Raw genomic sequence first — 22,183 nt, 5'->3', positions numbered from 1 at the left:
TCTTATGGATGAGCAAAGAAAGTAATCTCTTGAAATGGAATCGACTCCTGGTAAAGATGTGACCACTGTTGAAATGACAAACGACTGAGAATGTTACATAGACTTAGCTGATAAAGCAGCAGCAGGGTTTGAGGGGACTGACTCCAATTTTGAAAGAAGTTCTATTGCAGGTAAAATGCTATCAAACCACATCGTGTGCTCTAGCAAAATCTTTTATGAAAGGAAGAGTCAATCAATGTGGCAAACTTCATTGTCTTATTTTAAGAAATTTCCATAGCCACTTCAACCTTCAGCAACCACCACCCTGATTAGTTAGCATCCATCCACCAACAAAGGCAAGACCCCCCAACCACCAACAAAACGAATGTAACTTGCTAAAGGCTCAGATAATTGTTAGCATTTTTTTTTAGCAATAAAGTATTTTAAAATGAGGGTATGCACATGTTTTTTCTCTTTGGAGATAATGCTATTGCACATCTAACAGACTGCTATATAGTGTAAACATAACTTCTATGCGCACTGGGAAATGAAAAAGTCTGGTGACTCAGTTTATTGCAGTGTTTGCTTTACGGCAGTGGTCTGGAACCAAACCTGCAGTATCTCTGAGGTATGCTAAGCTGCCTTGTTAGTTCACCTGGCCTTCCATCCCAAACCAGCCGGTTGTTTCCTGTGGCTCCAGTCTATAATCCACAAGCAGAACTTAAGGACAGCAAAAATGTTTATTTGAAAAAATTACTATGTATTGAAAATATACATTAGAAATTATTACATACTTCCATAGCATTCCCCTCCCCCACCACAAAAGCAGAAATATCTGCTTACTATGCTAATGCCACAGGTAAATTCAAACAAAAAGTAAATCATCCTCAGTCTCCTTTACTCAAACACTAGAGCTGGGGGCCAGAGAAAGGTCAACTTGTATCTACTAATCAATAGGAATTTAACAAGTCCCAGTCTTCCACAGCAAGACATACATACTTCTGCTTTGAAGGTTGTGAAGAGTTATTCTGTTCTGTCTCTGACTCCTCAAAAGGTCTCTTCTTGCTCTTCTTTGACTCCTGGCTTGAGATAGCTTCGTGTTTCAACACTGGCCCATGGCAATCTGGGGCTTTCTCTTTATAGAACTGGAGTTTCTCGGAAGAGTTCATGTGGGTGTCTGCCAGGGGACACTTCAATGGGGCTTCTGCTCGAGACCGCTTCCCATCTGTGACAGAAGGGAGGGGTGATGAGTTCACTACACTGGCATATGCTAATTCCCTCATCAGTCTAGGATAATCCCAGGGATATGACAAAGGCCCAAACAGGGTGGTATCTGCATTGATTGCATTTTGCCTTGAGTGCCCTGTGAGGTCGCTGTGGTGTGCATGCAGGCACAGGTTGAAGGCATAGACTCATACTACAGTCTGACAGATTTGGATTTAAATCCTAGATCTGCCTCTTCCTAGAAGTGACTGTAGGCAAGTGACTTGTCTGAGATTCTGTTTAATCACCTCTATAGGGATACAAAACCTATTTCATAAGGGTGATATGAAGATAAATGAAATAATGTACATAAAGTGATTAGCACAATGCTTGACACACATTAAAGGCCCCCAAAATGTTAGCCTTCATTATTCGAAATCTGGATTTGACTCCGTCTTCTAAGAGCCAAATAGCAAATGATACAACCTATTTTACCTTTTTTTGGTATGCCCTGGATTCTTATTTGGTACCTTTATATTTCCTTCACTTTGATTTCATCATTTAATTCCTTTTCTTTAAAATCATGATAAAATATACATAACATAAAGTTTACTATTTTAGCCATTTTTAAGTGTACAGTTCAGTGGTATTAAGGACATTCACACTGTTGTGCAATCATCACCATCCATTTCCAGAACTCTTTTTATCTTGTACAAATGAAACTCTATACCTATTAAACAATAACTCCCTATTCCTGCCCATGCCACCCCCGCCTCCCTAGTCACAACCACCATTCTGCTTGCTCTATGAATCTAACTATTCTAGGTACCTCATACAAGAACAATCACACAGTATTTGTCCTTTTGTGACTAGCTTATTTTGCTTAGCATAACATCTCGCAGGCTCATCCATGTTGTGTCAAAGTTTCCTTACTTTTAAAGCCTGAAATACATTGTATGTATATTTCATATTTTGTTTATCCATTTATCTGTTGAGGGACACCTGGGCTGCTTCCACCCTCTGGCTACACTCAATTCCTTTTTCATCTTCTGTATTCTATATAGCTTTTGTACCACCACAAATCTTTTTTGGAACAAAATGGTACATAAGTAAGTAATTTTAAAACGCTGTCTTCCTGGTGCTGGTGCTCAAAGCTAAGTGTGAACTTATACTGTAAGCTATGCTAAGGGAATACAAGTCTTGGTGATCATAAATAAGCCAATACTATCATAATTAATTTTTCCAAGGACAGAAAAAAGCGAACTGCTTTAAGGATGCAAATAAACGGCAAAAAACTTCAAAGGAAAGGGAATTTCTCACAGAAGCGCTGAGCTGCCGCTCTAGGCTCTGAGGTTTCCCGTGGCTTCACAGCTTCCGCAGTCACACGCTCCCACTGCAGAACGATCTGAAACATATTTGGAAAGATTTGAATCCAAACAAAATATCGATATTTTAATCTCAAGCCTTTCTTGTTCCCCATTTTTCCCTCTCCATAAACACAAACCCCTCTGGTAAATTTTACTTCAGATGACTGGTGATACGAATAAAAACCAAGTCAAGTCTGCATTTTCTGTTCTAATGCAGGTGTTGTGTCAGAATGCAAATACGTTGCATACATGTATCTGCATGACTAAGGGAAATCTATAAAGCTGATTCCCCTGTCTATTTTCATCTTTATTCCAAGCTGGAAATAAATTACATATCCTTAAACTAAGTACTAAAACTTAAAACTTTAGTCATAACACTTTCCACACATTCCTAGACTTAACTCTTGTGCCTTAAAATATGCCAACTATAACTCAAACTTTTGTATGTAAAATGCCCATGTTTCCATATTCTCATAACATATCATGATCAGTTTTTACTTCTTAAACTGTTAAAAATATATTTTTATTATAAGCTGCTACCAATTCTTTTAGAAATACGTGGTGGGGTGCAGTGGCTCACGCCTATAATCCCAGCATTTTGGGAGACCGAGGCGGGTGGGTCACGAGGTCAGGATATCGAGACCATCCCGGCTAACACAGTGAAACCCCGTCTCTACTAAAAATACAAAAAAAAAAAAAAAAAATTAGCTGGGCATGGTGGTGGGCGCCTGTAGTCCCAGCTACTCGGGAGGCTGAGGCAGGAGAATGGTGTGAACCCGGGAGGTGGAGCTTGCAGTGAGCTGAGATAGGGCCACTGCACTCCAGCCTAGGTGACAAAGCGAGATTCTGTCTCAAAAAAAAAAAAAAAAAAAAGAAATATGCCTGAATATAAACTATACATAAAAGCAAAGGATCATTTCAATATACCATGAATAACAAGAACTTTAAATTTAATATTTATTATGGAATGCAATGAAATAACCATAAAAAAGGTCAAGAAAAACATTTTCAGGACATAGGCAGCACAACACAGAGTTTAAGAATACAGTTCCAAGCCAGGCTCAGTAGCTCACGCCTGTAATCTCGGCACTTTGAGAGGCCGAGGCAGGCGGATCACAGGAGTTCGAGACCAGGCTGGCCAACACGGTCAAACCCTGCCTCTACTAAAAAATACAAAAATTAGTCAGGCATGGTGGTCCCAGCTACTTGGGAGGCTGAGGCATGAGAATCACTTGAACCCAGGACGTGGAGGTTGCAGTGAGCCAAGATCACACCACTGCACTCCAGACTGGGCGACAGAGCAAGACTCTGTCTCAAAAAAAAAAAAAGAATACAGTTCCAGGCCAAGCACAGTGGCTCACATCTGTAATCTTTGCACTTTGGGAGGCCGAGGCAGTAGGACCCCTTGGGCCCAGGACTTCAAGACTAGCCTGGGCAACATGGTGAAACCCCATCTCTATTTAAAAACAAACAAAAAACCCGTTCCACAGTTGGCTCCACCACTTACTTGCCAGGGGACCCATGGCAAGTGATTTCTTAGTCTCAATTTCTTCATCTGTAAGGATCAATGATAGTACACACTCCACTGTTTTAAGGATTAAATAATACACATAAAGAGTTTAGCACGGTGTCTGGCACACAAAAGGCACTTAATAAATATTAGTTGCCATCTTTTCTATAATTTCCTGGTTATAAAAATGGGAACAGATTTCAGGGAACACCAGGATGGATTAATGGAACATGTTGACTCAGTGGGCAATAGGGAAAATGGTGCTTCCTTCCACTAAACAGAAATAAGAATGTCAATAAGAGCTGGTCGGGGATGGGGAAGAAGAAAATGAGTTTGGTTCAGGACAAGCTGAATTTGAGGTGGCAGGTGGGGATTTACAGAGGATACTTGGGAATGGGTCTAGTGTCTGAGAGAGGAATGCAGAGTCATCCTCGCAAGGACAGCTGGAGCTCTGAGAACAGGGAAAGAGCACCTGGGGAGTGTGGAGATGTGGGAGAAAAGGAGAGGAAGAAAGAGGAATCAGCCATAGCCAGAGGAGTGAGAAAGTTGGGGGAGAGCCAGGAGAGAGGCCCAGAGAAAAATCATACGGCATGTATGTTTCTATTGAATGCTGCAGGAAAGCCAAGGAAGGGGAAGAACATCACCTTCCAGAGGGCACTGTCAGGAGAGCAGGGGAGGCCAGAGCTAAACTGCAGGGGAGTAAGAACCGAGTAGACAAGGAGGGGGTGGGACAGACCGGACAGGAAACAATGCACAGCTGCACTGGGGAATGAGGACCATGCCAGAATAAGGACACCTTGTGTTTATCCACAGAAACCAGATGGCCAACAAAGGGGGACGATGAAGATGTGGTGGCGGAGGCGGGAGGGGAAAATAATTATTAGTAAATATCACAAGGGAAGTTGGAGATCTTAGGGAACACAATTTTTTAAAAAAGAAAAAAAAGGGCTTGTGACTGGAATAAAGGAGCATACTTGTTCTCTCGGATAGAAGGGAAGTGGAATACGGCTGAAGAAATGGAGAAATTCTGAGACAGAAATAGGGAAGTAAGTGGACCCCTGTGAGATGAGAATGAGGGCAGGTGAGTGGAGTCAGCCTGAAACAGTTTCAGTAACAGATCCCCAAGACATAGGCAAAGCACTGCTGCCAAGCCCTAGGCGCCCAGCTGAGGGCGGAGGGCAGGAAGTTGCACTGGTCCAGTCAACTTACTCTCAGGCCAGGCTGCTAGGTGTTTTACTTGATCCTTCCCGAGCCCTGCTCAAGAGAGGTCCTGGTTTCTGCATTTTTTGGATGAAGACACAGAGACTGAAAGTTGCTTTAGGTTGTACAGCTATGGGGTTGCTCAGCCAGGATTCCGTGCCCGGGTCTTTCTGACTCCACAGCCTACGCTCTTTCCACCATGTCACCTGCTACCAAACTGCAGCAAGCCTTTGTAAGACCATCCCACACCTGTCCCACTTCCACTGGATGCATCTAGGTCTCATACAGCACTAGAAACTTTGTTTGGCAATGCACCACGGTAATTATTTCATCATGCATGTTCTGGACCAAGTAGTGTGCTTCTGAAACACGACTCACCAGTCTCCCCGTTTACCTGTGGAGAGGTGATGCTACAATCCAGCAGGTGGATAGTTCTACCATCATGCATTTTGGCTTGGAGCTAAGAGGGGATCCAGGACAGTTTGGTGGGTCCTCTAGGCCTCCACCAAGAAACACTGGTTAAAAGCGTCTAAGGGAGAAAGGCCACAGCCACAGGGAAGGTGACATCTACTTGTGCTGTCCTACTTGGTTACTTTCACACTTCCAACTTATATAGAAGACTCTGAATCTCACTTAAGTCTGTACGTTACCAAGTGAAGAAAGACCATCAAGACAAAAGGAAGTCAAAGTAAAGTTCTCTCACTGTTAAGACTCAGTGAGAGAGAAGGACAAGAAAGACACCTCCTCACTAAGGCTGTTCTTTCCCAAAAGAAAAAGAATCATATTTGAATCCTTATTTGCATGACAGCAGAGTTTATTCTCTCTCCTGTATATACACACTACTAAGAGAATCTGTCCTTCTGAAGTTGGGTCAGACTACTTTTTGTATAGCAAGCCAGAATTCACTTATTTTCTGAGTCATTTGTAAGATGACATTTTCTCCTAGGTCCAGTAAAGATAAGGCACAACCTAGTGACCAGAGCATGAGATATAAGGTCTGGTGCCAATTCTTTAAGTACATGGGCCAGTTATAGCCCATCAGTGTCTCCAATTTGACATGAAGATGACAATTTAGCCAAGGACTGCCAAGTGGATTACTGTTTATTCAATGTGTTGGATAAGATGCTTGGAATTAAGATGAAAAGCTGCATCAACCGCAAGGAAGAAAACTCTGCAGTACCTGGTCAGCCCAGCCCTCTGTCTTGCAGTTACTATGATCAAATTCTTTCAAAGGCACTTTGGAGTGAACAAGGCCTATGTGGGTCTGGAGCTTGTGCTTGATGGTTTTGACGTCCTAGTGAGGCAGAGACAGATCAGAAATGCAAATACATTTGGTTAATTCTTACTTGTTTTCAGTAGTAAATAAAGACCATCATAAATACCAGCCCTTTCTAAATACCACTTAGCACAGGCAAAATATCAAATTGTTGAGTCTAGAAAAATGACAGAAGGAACCAAACGTCTTACCTTGAGCCCTGTCCCAGAGATATCTAAGCAGTTTAGTTTCCTAAAAGAAAAGAGGTATCCAATGCCTGCATCTGTGATCTCAGGGTTACCTAGATGTCAAAAACAACATAGCATTCTGTTACAATATAAATGTCGTTAAAATTACAACCAAAAATAAGCTCAGAAAAACGTCCAGGCAATGATAAACTATAAAACATTTGAGTTGGCAAACTTTTCAAAGTAAATTAAATACAGAGGTCTGATCTTTACTATTTGTAACATAAAAGAGCCACATTCAATGATCCCTAAAGATCCTTACAGCTCTTACTTTCTAGGAGTTGGGGGTGGGCAGAAAAATAAATGAACCAGGTAGTTATCCCAAAGGGTTTAATTTGGAACCATATGAAGACATATATAAACATGTATTAAAATGGTTCATCATACTTTATTCGTGGTCATTTCGCCTCCAAAGTAAAAGCATTTATTTATTTTAAAAAGATATTCAAGGGAACTTAGACACAGATACTATCACCACTCTTACCAACTTGCATTATTTTCAGAATCCTTTCTTATATATTACTTTCTCACGTCAGAGAGCACTACACTTAGCATCGAGTCCTCAAGGCCATAAGCATAGTGCCTGGCACATTGTAGATGCTCAAAAAATATTCGTTGAATGAATACACTTCCCTGGGAGGCAGGCAGGACATTCTTTTTTTTTTTTTTTTTTGAGACGGAGTCTCGCTCTGTCACCCAGGCTGGAGTGAGTGGCGCGATCTTGGCTCACTTGCAAGCTCCGCCTCCTGGGTTCACGCCATTCTCCTGCCTCAGCCTCCCAAGTAGCTGGTACTACAGGCGCCCACCACCACGTCCAGCTGATTTTTTGTATCTTTTTAGTAGAGACGAGGTTTCACTGTGTTAGCCAGGATGGTCTCGATCTCCTGACCTCGTGATCTGCCCGCCTCGGCCTCCCAAAGTGCTGCGATTACAGGCGTGAGCCACCGTGCCCAGCCAGGACATTCATTATTATCCTCATTTTACAAAGGCCAAAACCAATACTCAGAGTGGTTAAATAACTGGTCCAAAGGTATATAACTGGTAGTAGAAGTGGTAGAGCAAGAAGGGTCCTCGGACCTCAAACCCCTGCTCTTTCTATTCTTTTGGCACCATACTGTCCTGCCATAGAGTCAATGGATGCTCAGTTAAATTGCAAATGATCTCTGTCAACCTCTTACCATTGGAGTCAATATCTGGTTAATGTGAGTACATTATCCGTTCATCCAGCTTTTCATCAGGCAAACACTGATAAAAAAGGACCTAGCTGACAGATACCAAGGATCAGAGACTCAAGGAAAATCAAGATGAGTCAAATGTCCTTAAAGTATGCAATGAATATGATGAAAGGTGTCTCTGTTTGCACACAGCGAGTGGCATGGATGAATGTGTAAGGGTTTTTCCTACCCTAAAGAGGTGGTATGTGCTGGAAAAGTCATTTGGCCAGGAGTCAAGAGTCTCTGGCCTCAGTCCTGTTCTGCCACCAAGTTTCTATGGCACCCAGGAAAGTCATCTTTCCTTTCTCACCTCTAAAATGAAGGGGAAGAACTAGATGATCTCTAAGGCCATTCTTCCAACATTAAAATAATCTATAATTTCGAAGAAAACTTACATGATAAGTCTAATAATGTTAGATTCTCAAGGCCTCTTTTCATCACTCGAACTGGTGCTGTCATCTTCTGCACCCCAGCATCAGATAAACAATTATCCTTCAGGTGGAGCTGAGTTACACTAGGGAAACAAAGTACATACATAAATTACTCAAAGAGAGTTTGAGACAATCTAGGTATAAAAACATGCTTTCAACATTTTCATTTAAAAATATAACATATCCTCTATCTCTTGCTATTTCACACCCAATGCATTTAACAGAGTTAAGCTCTTTTGGGCTGGGCATGGTGGCTCACGCCTGTAATGTCAGCACTTTGGAAGACTGAGGCTGGAGGATCACTTGGGCCCGGGAGTTAGAGACCCCATCCCTACAAGAAATTTTTAAAAATTGGCTAGCCAAGGTGCTGTGTGCCTGTGGTCCCAGCTACTTGGGAGGCTGAGGCAGGAAGATGGCTTCAACCAGGATTTCAAAGCTGCAGTGAGCTATGATCGCACCACTGCACTCCAGCCTAGCTGACAGAACATGACCCTGCCTCACAAAAAAAAAACAAAACAGATTTTTGGTGCCACTTCAGTTACCAAGTGAGGGTTAATTTAGTGTCATGCAGTACTAATTTCAGAGGGCAGAGGGCACTAAAGGTATATTGCTGAATGAGGTAAATGGACTTCCACTAAGGGGATAAATATACTTTAAAACAAAAGCTGCTTTTCTGACAAATCGTGTGAAAATCAAAAACATTCTAAATATGTCAGGAAAGTCTGATAAAGAACTCCTATGAGAATTCTTTTTGCAAAGCAAACAATCCCCCAAATTTAACCAGCTTTATCAATCTAGATTTTCAGATTGGGTTAATAAGGTACACCCATAACCCGATCCATCTGATGCTAAGCTGGAATTGGTATATTAATATGCTCCGTTTTTACATAAGAAATCTGCGCCTCGGTGCTGGCCAGCCTCACAACAGTATCTTTTTATGGGGCAGTAGGTAGGTGTCACTGTCAGAAGCAGGCCTCAGGTAGCAGGTTAGACCTAGGTTTGTAATGCTGTTGTTCTTCTGGGTGTTTATAAAACCACAGAGGGATCCATCTGTCCTCCTCTTTGCTGGCCAGAATAACCTTAGATCAGTCAGACTATTTGTGAATGGTATGAACTGGGCCATTTCTTTAAATCATGGTTCCTGAAAAGAATTTCTTTGGCTGTCTTTAATAGTTCATTTTCTTTATAATTGTAGCTCATTGATAGTTAAAGTAGCAAATGATAATGATTGTTGACTATGGTATAATGTCTCATCCCTTGCTACAATAAACTAGGACTGGATAAATAAAGGGCAAAACCCAAGGTGGGCAGATCACCTGAGGTCAGAAGTTTGAGATCAGCCTGGCCAACATGGCAAAACCCCCGTCTCTACTAAAAGTACAAAAATTAGCCGGCGTGGTGGGGGGCGCCTATAATCCCAGCTATCAGGAGGCTGAGGCAGGAGAATTGCTTGAACCCGGGAGGTGGAGGTTGCAGTGAGCTGAGATCGTGCCACTGCACTCCAGCCTGGGCAACAAAAACGAAACTCTGTCTCCAGAAAAAAAAAAAAATAATAATAATAATAATAAAAATAAATAAATAAAGGGCAAAGCCATTTTTAAACCCAGGTAGCTTCAAGTATTATATGTTAAAAAAAAAAGTTACTTAGAAAAAAAGAGTCAACTAACTGACTTGAGTCAACTGACTGACTTTCTAAGGGTTGTCTAATCTATATTGCTTATACCAAGTAAATGGAGATTGAAAATGTTTTGGAAAAAAAAAAGCAAATCAACACAAGAATGGGAAGTAATCAGCACTCATGAAGATAATCCTGTTGGATCAGCCTTTAAAACAATACTGAAACAATTCATCTGCAAGTGGTGACAGGTCAGTACCTAGACAGGGCTTCATTGGTGAGATGTTCCAGAAGTTCATGCTCATCTCCAAGCTTGCAACACGAAAGATCCAGGCAGGTCAGCTCCCGGAAAGACTTAATCTCCTCAAGTTTTTCTGAAATCACCAGATACCTATGGAGCATGGAGAGCAATCAATAGCTTCCCCTCACTCCTCTTAAAGCATTACCATTTGTGGATTTATATCATAGTCAATATCCCACCATCCCATCAGGACACAGTACTATGGAATAAGCAGACTTCACTAATTACTATCAGGGCAAAGGCCGAAGTTTTTAATTAGCAAATGCCTTGAACATCTTTTTATGTGATGGTAGAATAAAAATTTTGAATAAATAAATGTATATTAGCAAAGGAAAGTCACAAGTGAAGACATCTGTTTTGTTATCAGACAGACCTTGGCATTGGTGTTGGGACCTTACCTGAGAATTTCCAAACTTTAGGATACTCAAATTTTTAATTACTAATTATTTTAAAGTTGCTTTTAATCTAATGCTCAACACCCAGTGATTTGAAAACTGGAGCAAGGTCAAGAACTCTCGTTTCCAATCTGCACATCTCCAAGAACATACCAAGAGATATCTGGCACATCACATTTTATCTTTCCTGAACACTCCCCTGTGCCTCTGTTACCCTAACTTTACTCCAAAAGTATGTACAGCAAGACTGCTACAAGGACTCACTCCAGTCTAGATGGGTATTAAGACAAACCCTGAGCACGAGCAACTTAATTACATGGCAGCACCTTGCCAAGTTGTTATCAGGAAGCATCAAGGAAGCCTCTGGAGAGGGAAAGGAGATCAAAACAGCATTCCACAGCCCAGGCTGGGGCCTCCGCCCTGCTTTCTAGTGGTTCATCTATCTCGGATGAGGTCAGTGAGAAAAAATGAAAGGGATTAAGTGTGGCAGGAAATGGAGAGGAGAGGAACCTAAGAGGACAGGGAAACTGACTTGTGTCAAGAGCAGGCCTCTCTCATCCATCTTCCTCTTGAATGTCTAGAAGTTTCCACAGCAAGATGGTGTGTTAGGATCAGTGGGGTTACACCTAAAAGAGTTCATACCTCTCTTCCATCAGCAGGATCACAACTACCAAAAACAGGATGGAATAATCAGAGGGCAAGAGGGGAGTTAATCTCTTTTCTTCCTACTTCCAACCAAAAAAAGATGTACTCAAACTAATCACTGGCCTGATTGCTAGGTACAGATGGTCTGAGGCACTGATACCCCTTTAAAGGGTGGAACCTAAGCTGCCTGGAGACCGAGCTCAGCTGGGTACACAAAAGGAGCCTTATTTACTCAGATGTATTTTAATTGCACTGTAAATAAAGCTGCTGTTTTCCACCTTCCAATCACAGAGTTGAAGTGTGTTAATGGGGATTTAGGGGATTACTGGCAATCAGAGAAAGGAAAACACATATCCTTTGATCAATTAACCAAAAGATTTTTAGTAATTCTGAAACAAGGGTTCTCTGCAAAGGACATAACACTGTGTAATGTGATTAAGAAACATTACGAAACTCAAGGTTGAGGAACAAACATGTTAGGCCACAGACATTACCAGATGTTAATCTAGGACATAATCAAAGCTCTAGGTTCTTGCTTGCAACCAGTCTTCCAAATTTTCCCTTAAAGGGTTCAGTACGGTACAGTCAAAAAGCAATAGAAAGAGCACAAACCAGACCTGAGTGTGGATTCTAACGGCCCAATTACTTGTGTGATTGTGAGACAGTTACCTAACCTTTCTGAGCCTCAATTTCTCCAGCTACAAAATGGGGCCAATGATTACTTCTTTTCAGGATTATTAAGAAAAAGAGAAACAATATTTTAAAATTCCATGGCATCTTGCAGGACCTCATGAAATAGTAGCTATTATTATTATGCCAACAACAAAAGGTGGTATTTTAAGGAAAACATACTTGCCTCCCTGTGACCACCAGTGGGATTAAAAATCACTGGGGTTTCAACACAAGGGAGAAGAGAGTTTTCGTAAGGTTGGAATTCAGTTGCAAAGACACTTGCTTCTGGCAGGTAGCTTTGTGACTTAACCCCAAGATAGTAAGTGCCTGCACCTACCCAGTTATTTTATTTTCATTTATTTTTTCAAGCTCATTACTTTTGACCTGAACCCCTTTGTGCTGACAAAACCTCTTGGACTGCAGCTACAGCCCTGGATTGCAAATGCAACCTCAAGTTTCCTGCCCTCTATTTTCCTTTAGGGATTCAAAAGGAGAAGAGAGGTTTTTGATCACAATTGAAAGTCGTATTACATTTGAATGAGACAGTCAAGTCTGGAATTGCTACAATAAAATATGGGCTAAAAGATTATGTTAAAATTGTTTCCTATATTTTCTAGCTGGGCATGGTTGCTCACGCTTGTAATCCCAGCACTCTGGAAGGCTGAGGTGGGTGGATCACTTGAGGTCAGGAGTTCGAAACCAGCCTGGTCAACATGGTGAAACCCTATCTCTACCAAAAAATACAAAAATTAGCTGGGCACGGTGGCGGGCGCCTGTAGTCCTGGCTACTCGGGAGGCTGAGGTGGGAGAATCACCTGAACCTGGGAGGCGGAGGCTGCAGTGAGCCAAGATCACGCCACTACACTCAAGCCTGAGCAACAGAGTGAAACCTTGCCTCAAAAAGAAAAAAAAAAGTTTCCTATATTTTCTGATTATTATATAAATGTAAATGTTTCTTACATTTTCTGATAATGTATCACTTTCATTGGAAAAAAATTAAGAAAACATAGAAAAGTATAAAGAATATAAAATCAGTGCCAATCCCACCATCTAGACTACTTTTTGGTAGGTTTCTGTTTTCCTTCTATCTGTGCAATACATAATATTTAAAAAAATCTATTTCTTAAAATATTATCTTAATAGTTACATAATATTTCATCATATAAATATACTATAATTTGCTTAACCAACTCCCTACTGTTGAAAATTTAGTTTTTAGATTTTCACTTGTACAAACAGTACTACAATGAACACTCTTATGTAAAAATATCTGTTCCCACCTTTGATTATTACATTAGGGATTAGAATAGATTCTTAGTAAGTAGAATTAATGAGCCAAACAAATAGTATGGATGTTTTCAAGGTTCTTGATACATATTGCCAAACTGCTTCCAGAAATGCTACACTAATTTATGTCCTCATCAAATGTGAATGAAAAGTGCTATTCTCATCCCAATCCAATCAATCTGCCACCACAACAGTATCCAGACATCACAAATGGATAAACAGCATTTTCGACAGCATGGGAAATATTAAGCTATAAGGGTAGGTGGGGGAAAAAACAGAATACAAGTTGTACAAAGTATATATTCCCAAATGTATAAAAATAATATATTTGAAAATGATCGTCATGGTGGGATTATGAATTTTTTAATACTACAATTTTATGCATTCCCCAAATAGTATGTATTGCTTTCATAAAATAATTTTAAAACAAGATATACATCACAATTCCATTTTGCCATTGTTCTAACTTTTCTACAATGAACATAAATAACTTGGAAGAAAAAATGAAGGGTAAAATGTATTTTGAATGCATAAGCTACGATGAAATATTGCTTGACTTTTTCATTTAGGCAAAAGGTAATTTTTTTCCTTTCCACCGGCAGCAGCCCCAAGCCCAGCCATGACTGAGACCACAGCCCAGAGACAGAGCTTTCAAGGTGCCTGCTCAGTTTATGAGCCAAGTTTCTGTTCTTTTCTGCATGTGTTTATGTCTTTTCTTTTTAAAATACAGTATTTGGCCTGTGGTGAAACCATTAATTCTATGAGCTGATTAAATAAAGATCATGTCTCCTTTATTAAGCACACGAGCTTACCTTCTGTTTTCTGATATGGCTTTCTCTTATATACATTTTTTGTTCTGCCCTTGTTATAATGCTCATACGGATTGTGCATCTTAATAGTAAGCTGCCGGCTGGGCATGGGGGCTCACGGCTGTAATCCCAGCACTTTGGGGGGCTGAGGCGGGTGGATCACCTGAGGTCAGGAGTTCAAGATAAGCCTGGCCAACGTGGTGAAACCCCGTATCTACTAAAAAGACACAAAATTAGCCGGGCATGGTGGTGGGCACTCGTAATCCCAGCTACTTAGGAGGCTGAGTCAGGAGAATTGCTTGAACCTGGGAGGTGGAGGTTGCAGTGAGCTGAGATCGCGCCATTGCACTCCAGCCTGGGAAACGACGAAAATTCCGTCTCAAAAAAAAAAAAAAAAAAAAAAAGCTGCCTTTCAGGTCTAATCACAGAATAGTTCATACAGTGGTATACAATAAAGCTATTTTAAAAACCTACAAGTAGGCCAGGCGCGGTGGCTCACGCCTGTAATCCCAGCACTTTAGGAGGCCGAGGCGGGCGGATCAGAGGTCAGGAGATCGATACCATCCAGGCCAATATGGTGAAATCCCATCTCTACTAAAAATACAAAAATTAGCTGGGCATGGTGGCACATGCCTGTAATCCCAGCTACTCGGGAGGCTGAGGCAGGCGAATCACTTGAACCAGGCAGTTGGAAGTTGCAATGAGAGCTGAGATCGTGCCACTGCCACTCCAGCCTGGCGACAGAGCAAGACTCTGTCTCAAAAAAAACAAAAAAAATCTACAAGTATTGATGATAAACGATTTTCAGATTATGTGAAGAAAGCAAGGTCCATAAGAGTGTATGCAGCATGCTGCCATCTGTATAACAAAGACGGGAACTACATAAGCATGTATGTGTGTAGAATATCTCTGGAATGGTATTTTAAAAACTGGTAACAGTATTTGGTCTCTGGAGAGAGGAAACTGGACAGGAGATAGGAAGAAGGCTTATGTTTCGTTTTATGCCACTTTGCGTTTGTGTTTAAATTGTTTGCCATGTATATTTTTATGGTTTTTGCAAGTTTTTTAAAAAACTAGATGTTTTGAAAGTGTTTTTACATGACGGCAGAGTAAAAATTTTAAATAAAGCATATGAGCAAAGGCAGTCACGAGAAAATATCTGCTTTGTTAAGACAACAGACCTTAGTGTTGGGACTTTATTTGAGAATTGCCAAACTTTAGGATATTTGAAATTTTAATCACCCAATCTTTTAAGGTAACTTTTTATCTAATGGTCAGTATCTAGGGGTCTGAAAACCAAAAACAGGCCCAAAAAATCTGGGTACTAATCTTCCCATCTGCAAGAGCATATCAACAGACACTTGGCAGATCACATTTTGTCTTTTCTATTTTCTCTTTGAAAGCTGTTAGAATAATATTTTCTACTTAATGGAGGAGCTGTGACAACTAATCCTTGTAAAATGATTTGAGAATAAAGTTAAGTGTCATCTAAGAGGTGAGGAGAAGGAAGAGTGATTTTTTCAATATGGTCTTTCACTTTGTATTTGGAAGTTCTAAACCGAAGTGCTACTTGATGAGGGAAGCCCTTGAGCCCACTAAGCCCCAGAGCTTGACAGAATTAACACACCCAATAAAATACGGAATAACCTAATCAGAACACCCACCTGTTTCGCAAACACAGGGAGCAAAGCACCAAACTTCCATAGGCCTCAGTGAATTTCTGTAAAGCCCTCAGCCCTGCACCTGGCTCAGTGAATTTCCGTCTGGCTTCAGCAGCAGAGAACAGCTTTTCGGCAATCTGCTCAGGAAAGCCTATAAGGGAATCAACGTGATCCACATTGTCGGAGATGAAACCCAGGACAAGGCTGAAGAGGGATTTGGCGGAGTACCGAAGATTCCCCTCCCGGGTGTATGTGAAGATGAAATGATCAGTCTTCTCTTTCTGTGCAGTGTCGTCTTCCCTGTTCATGCAAAGCTCCACGGAAAAGCCTTTGGGGAACAGTCTGAAAGGCCTTGGCTTCTGCAGGCTACTCCTGACACCATCCAGAGCCAGACTGACCATGTGCAGCTGCCCATTTTCTCGCAGGTAGATGGGCCCCGGGTCCAGGCGGTTTTCTGAGCTGAGGTAGTAAGACATCGCCCCGGTTGCGACTGTCAAAGCAAAGCACAGGGAAGCAAATCCAACTAAAATGCCATTTGTAACATGTAACTTCATCTTGCTGTGCCCAGGGCTTTACGAGCCTACCAGGCAGGCCTGGTGGCTGCTTTAGGAAAAGCAAAACTCACCAGTTGCCTGGGAACTTTGGCATTTGAGGTTGCCTCTACCTGGAATGCCCCTTCCTACTCTCCCCTTTTTCTTGTTTATCTGGCCATCTCCTACTCTTCTTTCAAACCCCAGGTCAAGGCTGGACGCAGTAGCTCACGCCTGTAATCTCAGCACTTTGGGAGGCCGAGGCGGGCGGATCACCTGAGGTCAGGAGTTCGAGACCAGCCTGGTCAACATGGTGAAACCCCATCTCTACTAAAAATACAAAAATTAGCCAAGCATGGTGGTGCGTGCCTGTAGTTCCAGCTACTCGGAAGGCTGAGGCAAGATAATCGCTTGAACCCGGGAGACAGAGGTTACAGTGAGCCAAGATCGTTTCATTGCACTCCAGCCTGGGTGACAAGAGCAGGACTCCATCTCAAAAAAAAAAAACCACACACAAAAAAACCCAGGTCAAAATCTCATCTTCAAAATTCACGCTAAGGAAGCTGTCACAGATGTCAGCAAAGATTCATTTATGTGTAAATTAATGGCAGCAAGTTTATATTAGCAAAACAACTGGAAAATGACCTAAATGTCCAACAATTGGGATGTTAATAACTATGTTATGACTTACACGTACCATGGAATGTGATAAAGCCATTAAAATTATAAATTTTTAAAAAACATGTTTAGACACAGAAAAAAGACTAGAAATAAATAACTCCCTTGCTAGCTTGACACATTCCACACACTTCTTGGTTGCACTTGGTTCACTGTTCTATTTATTTGTTTCTGAGTCTGCCGTCTGCTGCTTTGAGCTCCTTGAGAAAAGGAACCACGTTGAATTCATGCAGACTCTGTAACAGTGTTGCATTTTACAGGCCCCGAGCAGACAGTGTGGAACCAATGTTTACTCGTTTGCTAAACCTTACAAAGACCAAAAGCAACAGGATTTTTTTTATCTACAAATAAACACCTCCATTACAAGAGCTACATAAAAGCTATTCTAGCTTTCGGAAACTTCATATCTATTAAAGTTCTATTAGGGCAGTTTTAACATAAAAAAAGTCAAACAGTTGGGCATTTCTGCAGTCATGTGGGTAATATGTGCCCAAGAACTAAGTGGAATACTTGTTTTCCTCCTGAGTAACCATGAGATTTCAAAATACATGAAAAATTGCTGTTACATAAAATGAAGGTATTTGAGGATCATTTCTACAATTTAAAGGGAGAAGAGAGGTAGAATATCATACATGCCTGATAATATCCCTAAAAGAATCTGACTTTTAGAGTGAACCAACTCAGCTTCTTCTGCATCAATGTTGGGCCACAATGTGGCCCTGAAGCCACTTACGAGTGTCAGCACACAATTAAGTCCGTGATCAAAAATGCTGAGTCTCTGGAGATGAAACAACGATCCTGTGTGTGGGAATCAGTACTATCCACGTTTCTCTCAAGGATAATTATGTGTATAAAAGCACATGAGAGAAGAGTACTCTGCCTAGCCCCAGAGCCTCACCCTTTCCTGCTCATCTCCTTATGTCCTACTCTTTGGCCCTGTCATACTACCCAGGTAAACTGGCCATGCTCTCATGTCCCACTGGCCATTGCCCGTTATGTTCCCTTTGGCTGGAACATCCTTCTCTGCCTACCTGACCTAGCTGATTCCTACTCATCATTAACATCGTCCCTCTTCTGGGAAACCTTCCCTAACCCCTGCACCAGTACGTGCCTGTCTGGTTTTCCCAGAGCACCCGGTCTCTCCTGCATAGCACTTAGGACCATGTACTATGTCTGTTCACTTGTTAATGTACCCAGAGTGGTGAGCTTTTTGAAGGCAAGATACTTATTTGATTCATCTATCTTTCCCAGGCCTGACATGGTGCCTAGTACTAAGTAAGCCCTCAAAAGATATTTGCCGAACTGTATGAGAGGAAGGGTAAGACCTCAGAGGACAAACTTGGTGCTCTCAGTTGCAGGGCCTGCTGATACTGTTGCTAGGAGCCAGCTCCTTTTCCAGGCAACAGCTGCAGGCTCCTCCCCCACTTGCCAGACCCTTCTGCAGGTGGCAGAGGCAAAGCAGACGATGGGAATATATTGCTACTAGTACTACAAGGGGTGGGAGACAACTAAACTAAAAAACAGGGGAAAAAAATCCTGTCACGGTGCCAGCTCTTATAACTCATACTTTTCTCTTGCCAGCATTTACAGCCCCTGCTGCTAAGGAGACGCCTCATTTATTCTGAGCTCTTCTTCCAGTAGGAGTGAGCATCTGGACCCTCCAACCTTGCAGACCTTAATTTTGACTGAGGAAGTACGGCAGATGTCCTTTGGTCTTTATCCCTGTCATTTGACATTCAGAGATCTACTCTACCTGTAGATCAGAAAGCAGACGCTAGGTATGGCCCTAAAAAAGGACTGACGTGATTTTAACAACAGAAAGACAAATTCTATGGAAGATACCCTATTATAGTGGATGGATACACTGTGAACTCCCTGAGCAATGAAGCAGGGTCTGCCCATCTGTATTGCCCCCAACCCTCACCCCAACAGTGCCTTCCAAAAACACTTGTAAAATGGATGGGTGGGTGGGTGACCACTTCAGATGAAAACTAGAAGTCTGATTCCATCCAGCAGAGGCACAAGCAGCTTGGGACTAGAGTAAGGACCCTAACCTGGGCTCCTCAAAATCCCGGCCGCTTTGACTTCCAGGAATCATTTTCAAAAAAAAGGCACAGTTCTGGTTGTTTTTTTGTCTGTTTGTTTTTCTTTAGATTACCCATCAAATACCACTTCTCTTTCTAAATGAGGAAAAAATAAATACAATTTTTTCCTGGAGAGTAAACCCACATCATTTGTCCAGAAGCCACTGGAGGAATTGACTTTGGTTCGAGAATCCTGGCGTCCTTTAATTTCTACTACTAAATCAGCACATCCTGCATTCCTCCCAAAAAGGAGCTTCCTGAGTCTATGAGGCATATAACATGATCTAAGCATTAAATTAACATTTGAACCCTTCAAGGCTAAGGACCAGAAAGGCAAGAGAACTCTACACAATACTTCGCTACTTGGGTTCATTTGCCCCTCACTATTGTACTGGGTGGTGTATTACAAATGGACCTGGTCAGGAGACAGGGCCTGTTCTAAACCACGGTGAAAACTCCATCCAAATTGAAAAATTAAAATACTTAGTCACTACAACAATAACAATGTCCAATGTAGATCGTAGTAGCTGTATTATATATTGGATCAAGAGTAACAGCGACATTTTGATAAGTCTCCCAGCCTGCTACAGAAAGGCAGCTTTGTAACCCATACGACAGCACAGAAAAATATCACAATCATGTATGTTCCAGCATTTGGTCACCACAAGCGAGCCAAAGTTACCACGAAGTGTACCATTTCATCAAATGAATGAAACACAGCTGTATGACATTAAAAACTCAGTTCTATACAGCTTTCTTGAAAAAGGCCAGATAAAATTATTGATACTACACATGACAGTTTTTTAAACCTTGAATCCAGTTTCCCAAGCAAAAGGCCTGACTATGCCAGTCAGGTGGACTGGGGTTGTCAGGGAGCCCACAGGGTAAAATTGTGAGCTGAATCTACAGCTAATTTGAAGAGAAGAAGAAGAAAATACCTAACTTCAGTAGATAAAGTAAGATAAAAATCCCCTAAGAATAGTAAGTTGTAGCAGTAACTATGATGTTTAATGATACTGGATGATGGCTACCATTTATTAAGCACCTACCAGTTGCCAAGCACTGTGTTAGGTACTGTATAAAGTGATCTCATGTAATCTTTAATGATCCTATGAAGTCAGTATTGCCTTTTAATAGACAAAGAGACCCACGGAAACAAAATAACTTACTCTAGAACAGAGCTAATAAGTGGCAGAGCCAGAATTCAATCTCAGGGCCGCATTACTCCAAAGCTCAAGCTCCTTCCTTGGCATGATGCTGTTTCTCAAGACTAAAAATATGACATCAGCCTTAAGGATAAAAAAAAAAATGTGAAAAATTAATCTCACCCACCTGTTCGATCCCTCTAGTATTCACTGGATGAAGCCTGGGGGGAGGCGGTGGGGATAAGATTAAAAAACAAAAACAAAAACAAACGAACAAAAAAAAACAGTGCACATCTGGGGAAAGAGCTACTGGGAACACAGCCAGGACAGTTACAACGAGGCCTCCCTCCTTCCCTCAGCCAGGCCCAAAATGAGCTACATCCATATACCAGGAGAACATCTGCCAACCCATGGCCTTCATCCCAAGGCTGCAGACACTTTTGGTTTATCTGAAAATGCAGTATTCTTGGGAAAATTTCTAACATAAAAACCTAAACAGAAACTAAACTATGGGTAGTTCTAAACCACCAATAACCAACAATCCACCCTCATTGTTCTGTGTGTCCCCATTCTTCAATTTTCAACTCTCCTCACTACTTTTTTCCTACAATATGCACTTTCCTACCTGCCTTCTCACCCATACCCTTTCAGCCTCCCTACCTCCCTCCAAAAACATGCCAGTCTCTCCCACAACGTGACACTCTTACCAACTCTAGCGCTTCTCACACCAAAAATCCTAACCCCACTCCCTTGGCCCACCCCAGTTTCCCTGTCCCCCTCAACCTTCAGACCCTTCCAGCCCTTCTGTGCCCCTGCTGAAAGGTGGCTTGCTGTCCCACAGACCCAACCTTCCAACCTCCGATCTCCCAACCTCCACCTGCCTCCCCTTCCTTCCCCACACTCCTCCACCCCCACTCCTTCTCTCCTTCATCTATTCTTCCCACTCTAGGGGCTTCCCTCTCCTAGGACCCCAATCTCTCCATCCCTTTCCTTGCCTTCTGTTCTCAATCTTCAAGACCCTCTTCCTTCACGCCTCACTATCCCCAACTTGGCATTCCACACCCCCAACTTTTCTTCCCTGCCCCCAAAACCCCACCCTCTCTATTCCTATCCTAGCTCCTTTCCTCCTTGAACCCCTAAAATCCCATTCCCTTTCCCCCTTCCTTCTTCCCGCTCTCTCCCCACGCATGCCTCTCCCCGAGTCCACCCAGGCTAATCCTGCTCCCTGTCCCACCCAGGCCCCGAACCCCAATTCTCCACACGTCCCCATAACCTGCCCCCGCACCCCTACGCCACCCTTAAACCATCGCCCCCACCAGTCTACCTCATCCTCCCCTCAACCCGCGCCCCGCCGTCCCTCTCGGGCTTCCCCTCCCCCACCCCGCCCCTCCCTAACACCCCGCCCCCGCTCCCACACGCAACCCGGGGCCCCGCGAGCGGCCCGGCCCGCGGCCGCCACCTACCTGTGCCCCCGCCCGGGGCAGCGAGCGGCAGTTCCTCGGTGGCGGCTCCCTCCTCCCGCGGCGCGGCTGAAGGGCTCAGCACCCCGGGCACAAAGCTAAGGAGGGTGGGACACAGTGAGGGTGGGAGGAGGGAGGGGGCTGGGGGCAACCAGGCGCCGTGGGACCGCGGGACCGGCGGGGGCGGAGGCGGGGGCAAGGCTGGGCCGGGCAGGCGCGCGTGCGCGGGCGCCGGCACGAAGGCGGGGCCGGACCTGGAGGCGGGGCCGGGCCCAGGGCAGGCGACCCGAGGGCCGAGGGCTTGGAAAACGCAGAGGTGGGTCCTGCGCGCGCGTGCTCGCGGGAGGGCGGATCCCCTGGGTCCTGCGGGCCCCGGGGATAGAGCTGAGCTGGGGAAGGGTAGGCAGCGCGCGCCCCGGGACTGGCCTGGGGAAAGGCGCCCAGGAATGGTTGCGCATCTTGGCCCGCGAAGTAATGGGAGCCGGAAAGGGCGG

At 43.0% G+C, this 22,183-nt stretch overlaps 2 protein-coding genes across 5 annotated transcripts in view; one reads left to right on the top strand and one right to left on the bottom strand.

Annotated features, from left to right (window-relative positions):
* Nucleotides 1-700: 700 nt before the first annotated feature.
* Nucleotides 701-22,091, bottom strand: LRRC42 (leucine rich repeat containing 42). Of its 3 annotated transcripts, none has more exons than XM_032137285.2 (8): nt 21,693-22,091; nt 15,796-16,282; nt 10,282-10,413; nt 8,372-8,490; nt 6,727-6,815; nt 6,440-6,553; nt 2,503-2,587; nt 701-1,204 (listed from the first exon to the last, which is right to left on the bottom strand). In XM_032137285.2, exons 2-8 carry the CDS (start codon nt 16,266-16,268, stop codon nt 930-932), a joined length of 1,287 nt encoding a protein of 428 aa, XP_031993176.1. In that variant the 5' UTR covers nt 16,269-16,282; nt 21,693-22,091; the 3' UTR covers nt 701-929. The 3 variants fall into 3 exon arrangements, with proteins under 3 accessions (XP_031993176.1, XP_031993177.1, XP_031993178.1); XM_032137286.2 differs by lacking the exon at nt 21,693-22,091 and adding an exon at nt 20,417-20,955; XM_032137287.1 differs by lacking the exon at nt 21,693-22,091 and adding an exon at nt 20,254-20,373.
* The window catches only part of IFT25 (intraflagellar transport 25), a 45,755-nt gene continuing 45,292 nt past the window's right edge, over nt 21,721-22,183 (top strand). The window contains exon 1 of one of the 2 annotated variants that reach the window (XM_032137293.2): nt 21,721-21,796. The gene's annotated coding sequence lies outside the window, so the exon portion shown is untranslated. Of the gene's footprint in view, nt 21,797-21,936; nt 22,006-22,183 lie in introns of those variants that run through there. The other variant, XM_032137290.2, reaches the window with a different exon arrangement.

Source organism: Hylobates moloch, unplaced genomic scaffold (genome assembly GCF_009828535.3).
Source record: "Hylobates moloch isolate HMO894 unplaced genomic scaffold, HMol_V3 SCAFFOLD_18, whole genome shotgun sequence".
NCBI classification, from domain to species: Eukaryota; Metazoa; Chordata; class Mammalia; order Primates; family Hylobatidae; genus Hylobates; species Hylobates moloch.
This window is presented reverse-complemented; position numbering and strand designations above follow the sequence as displayed.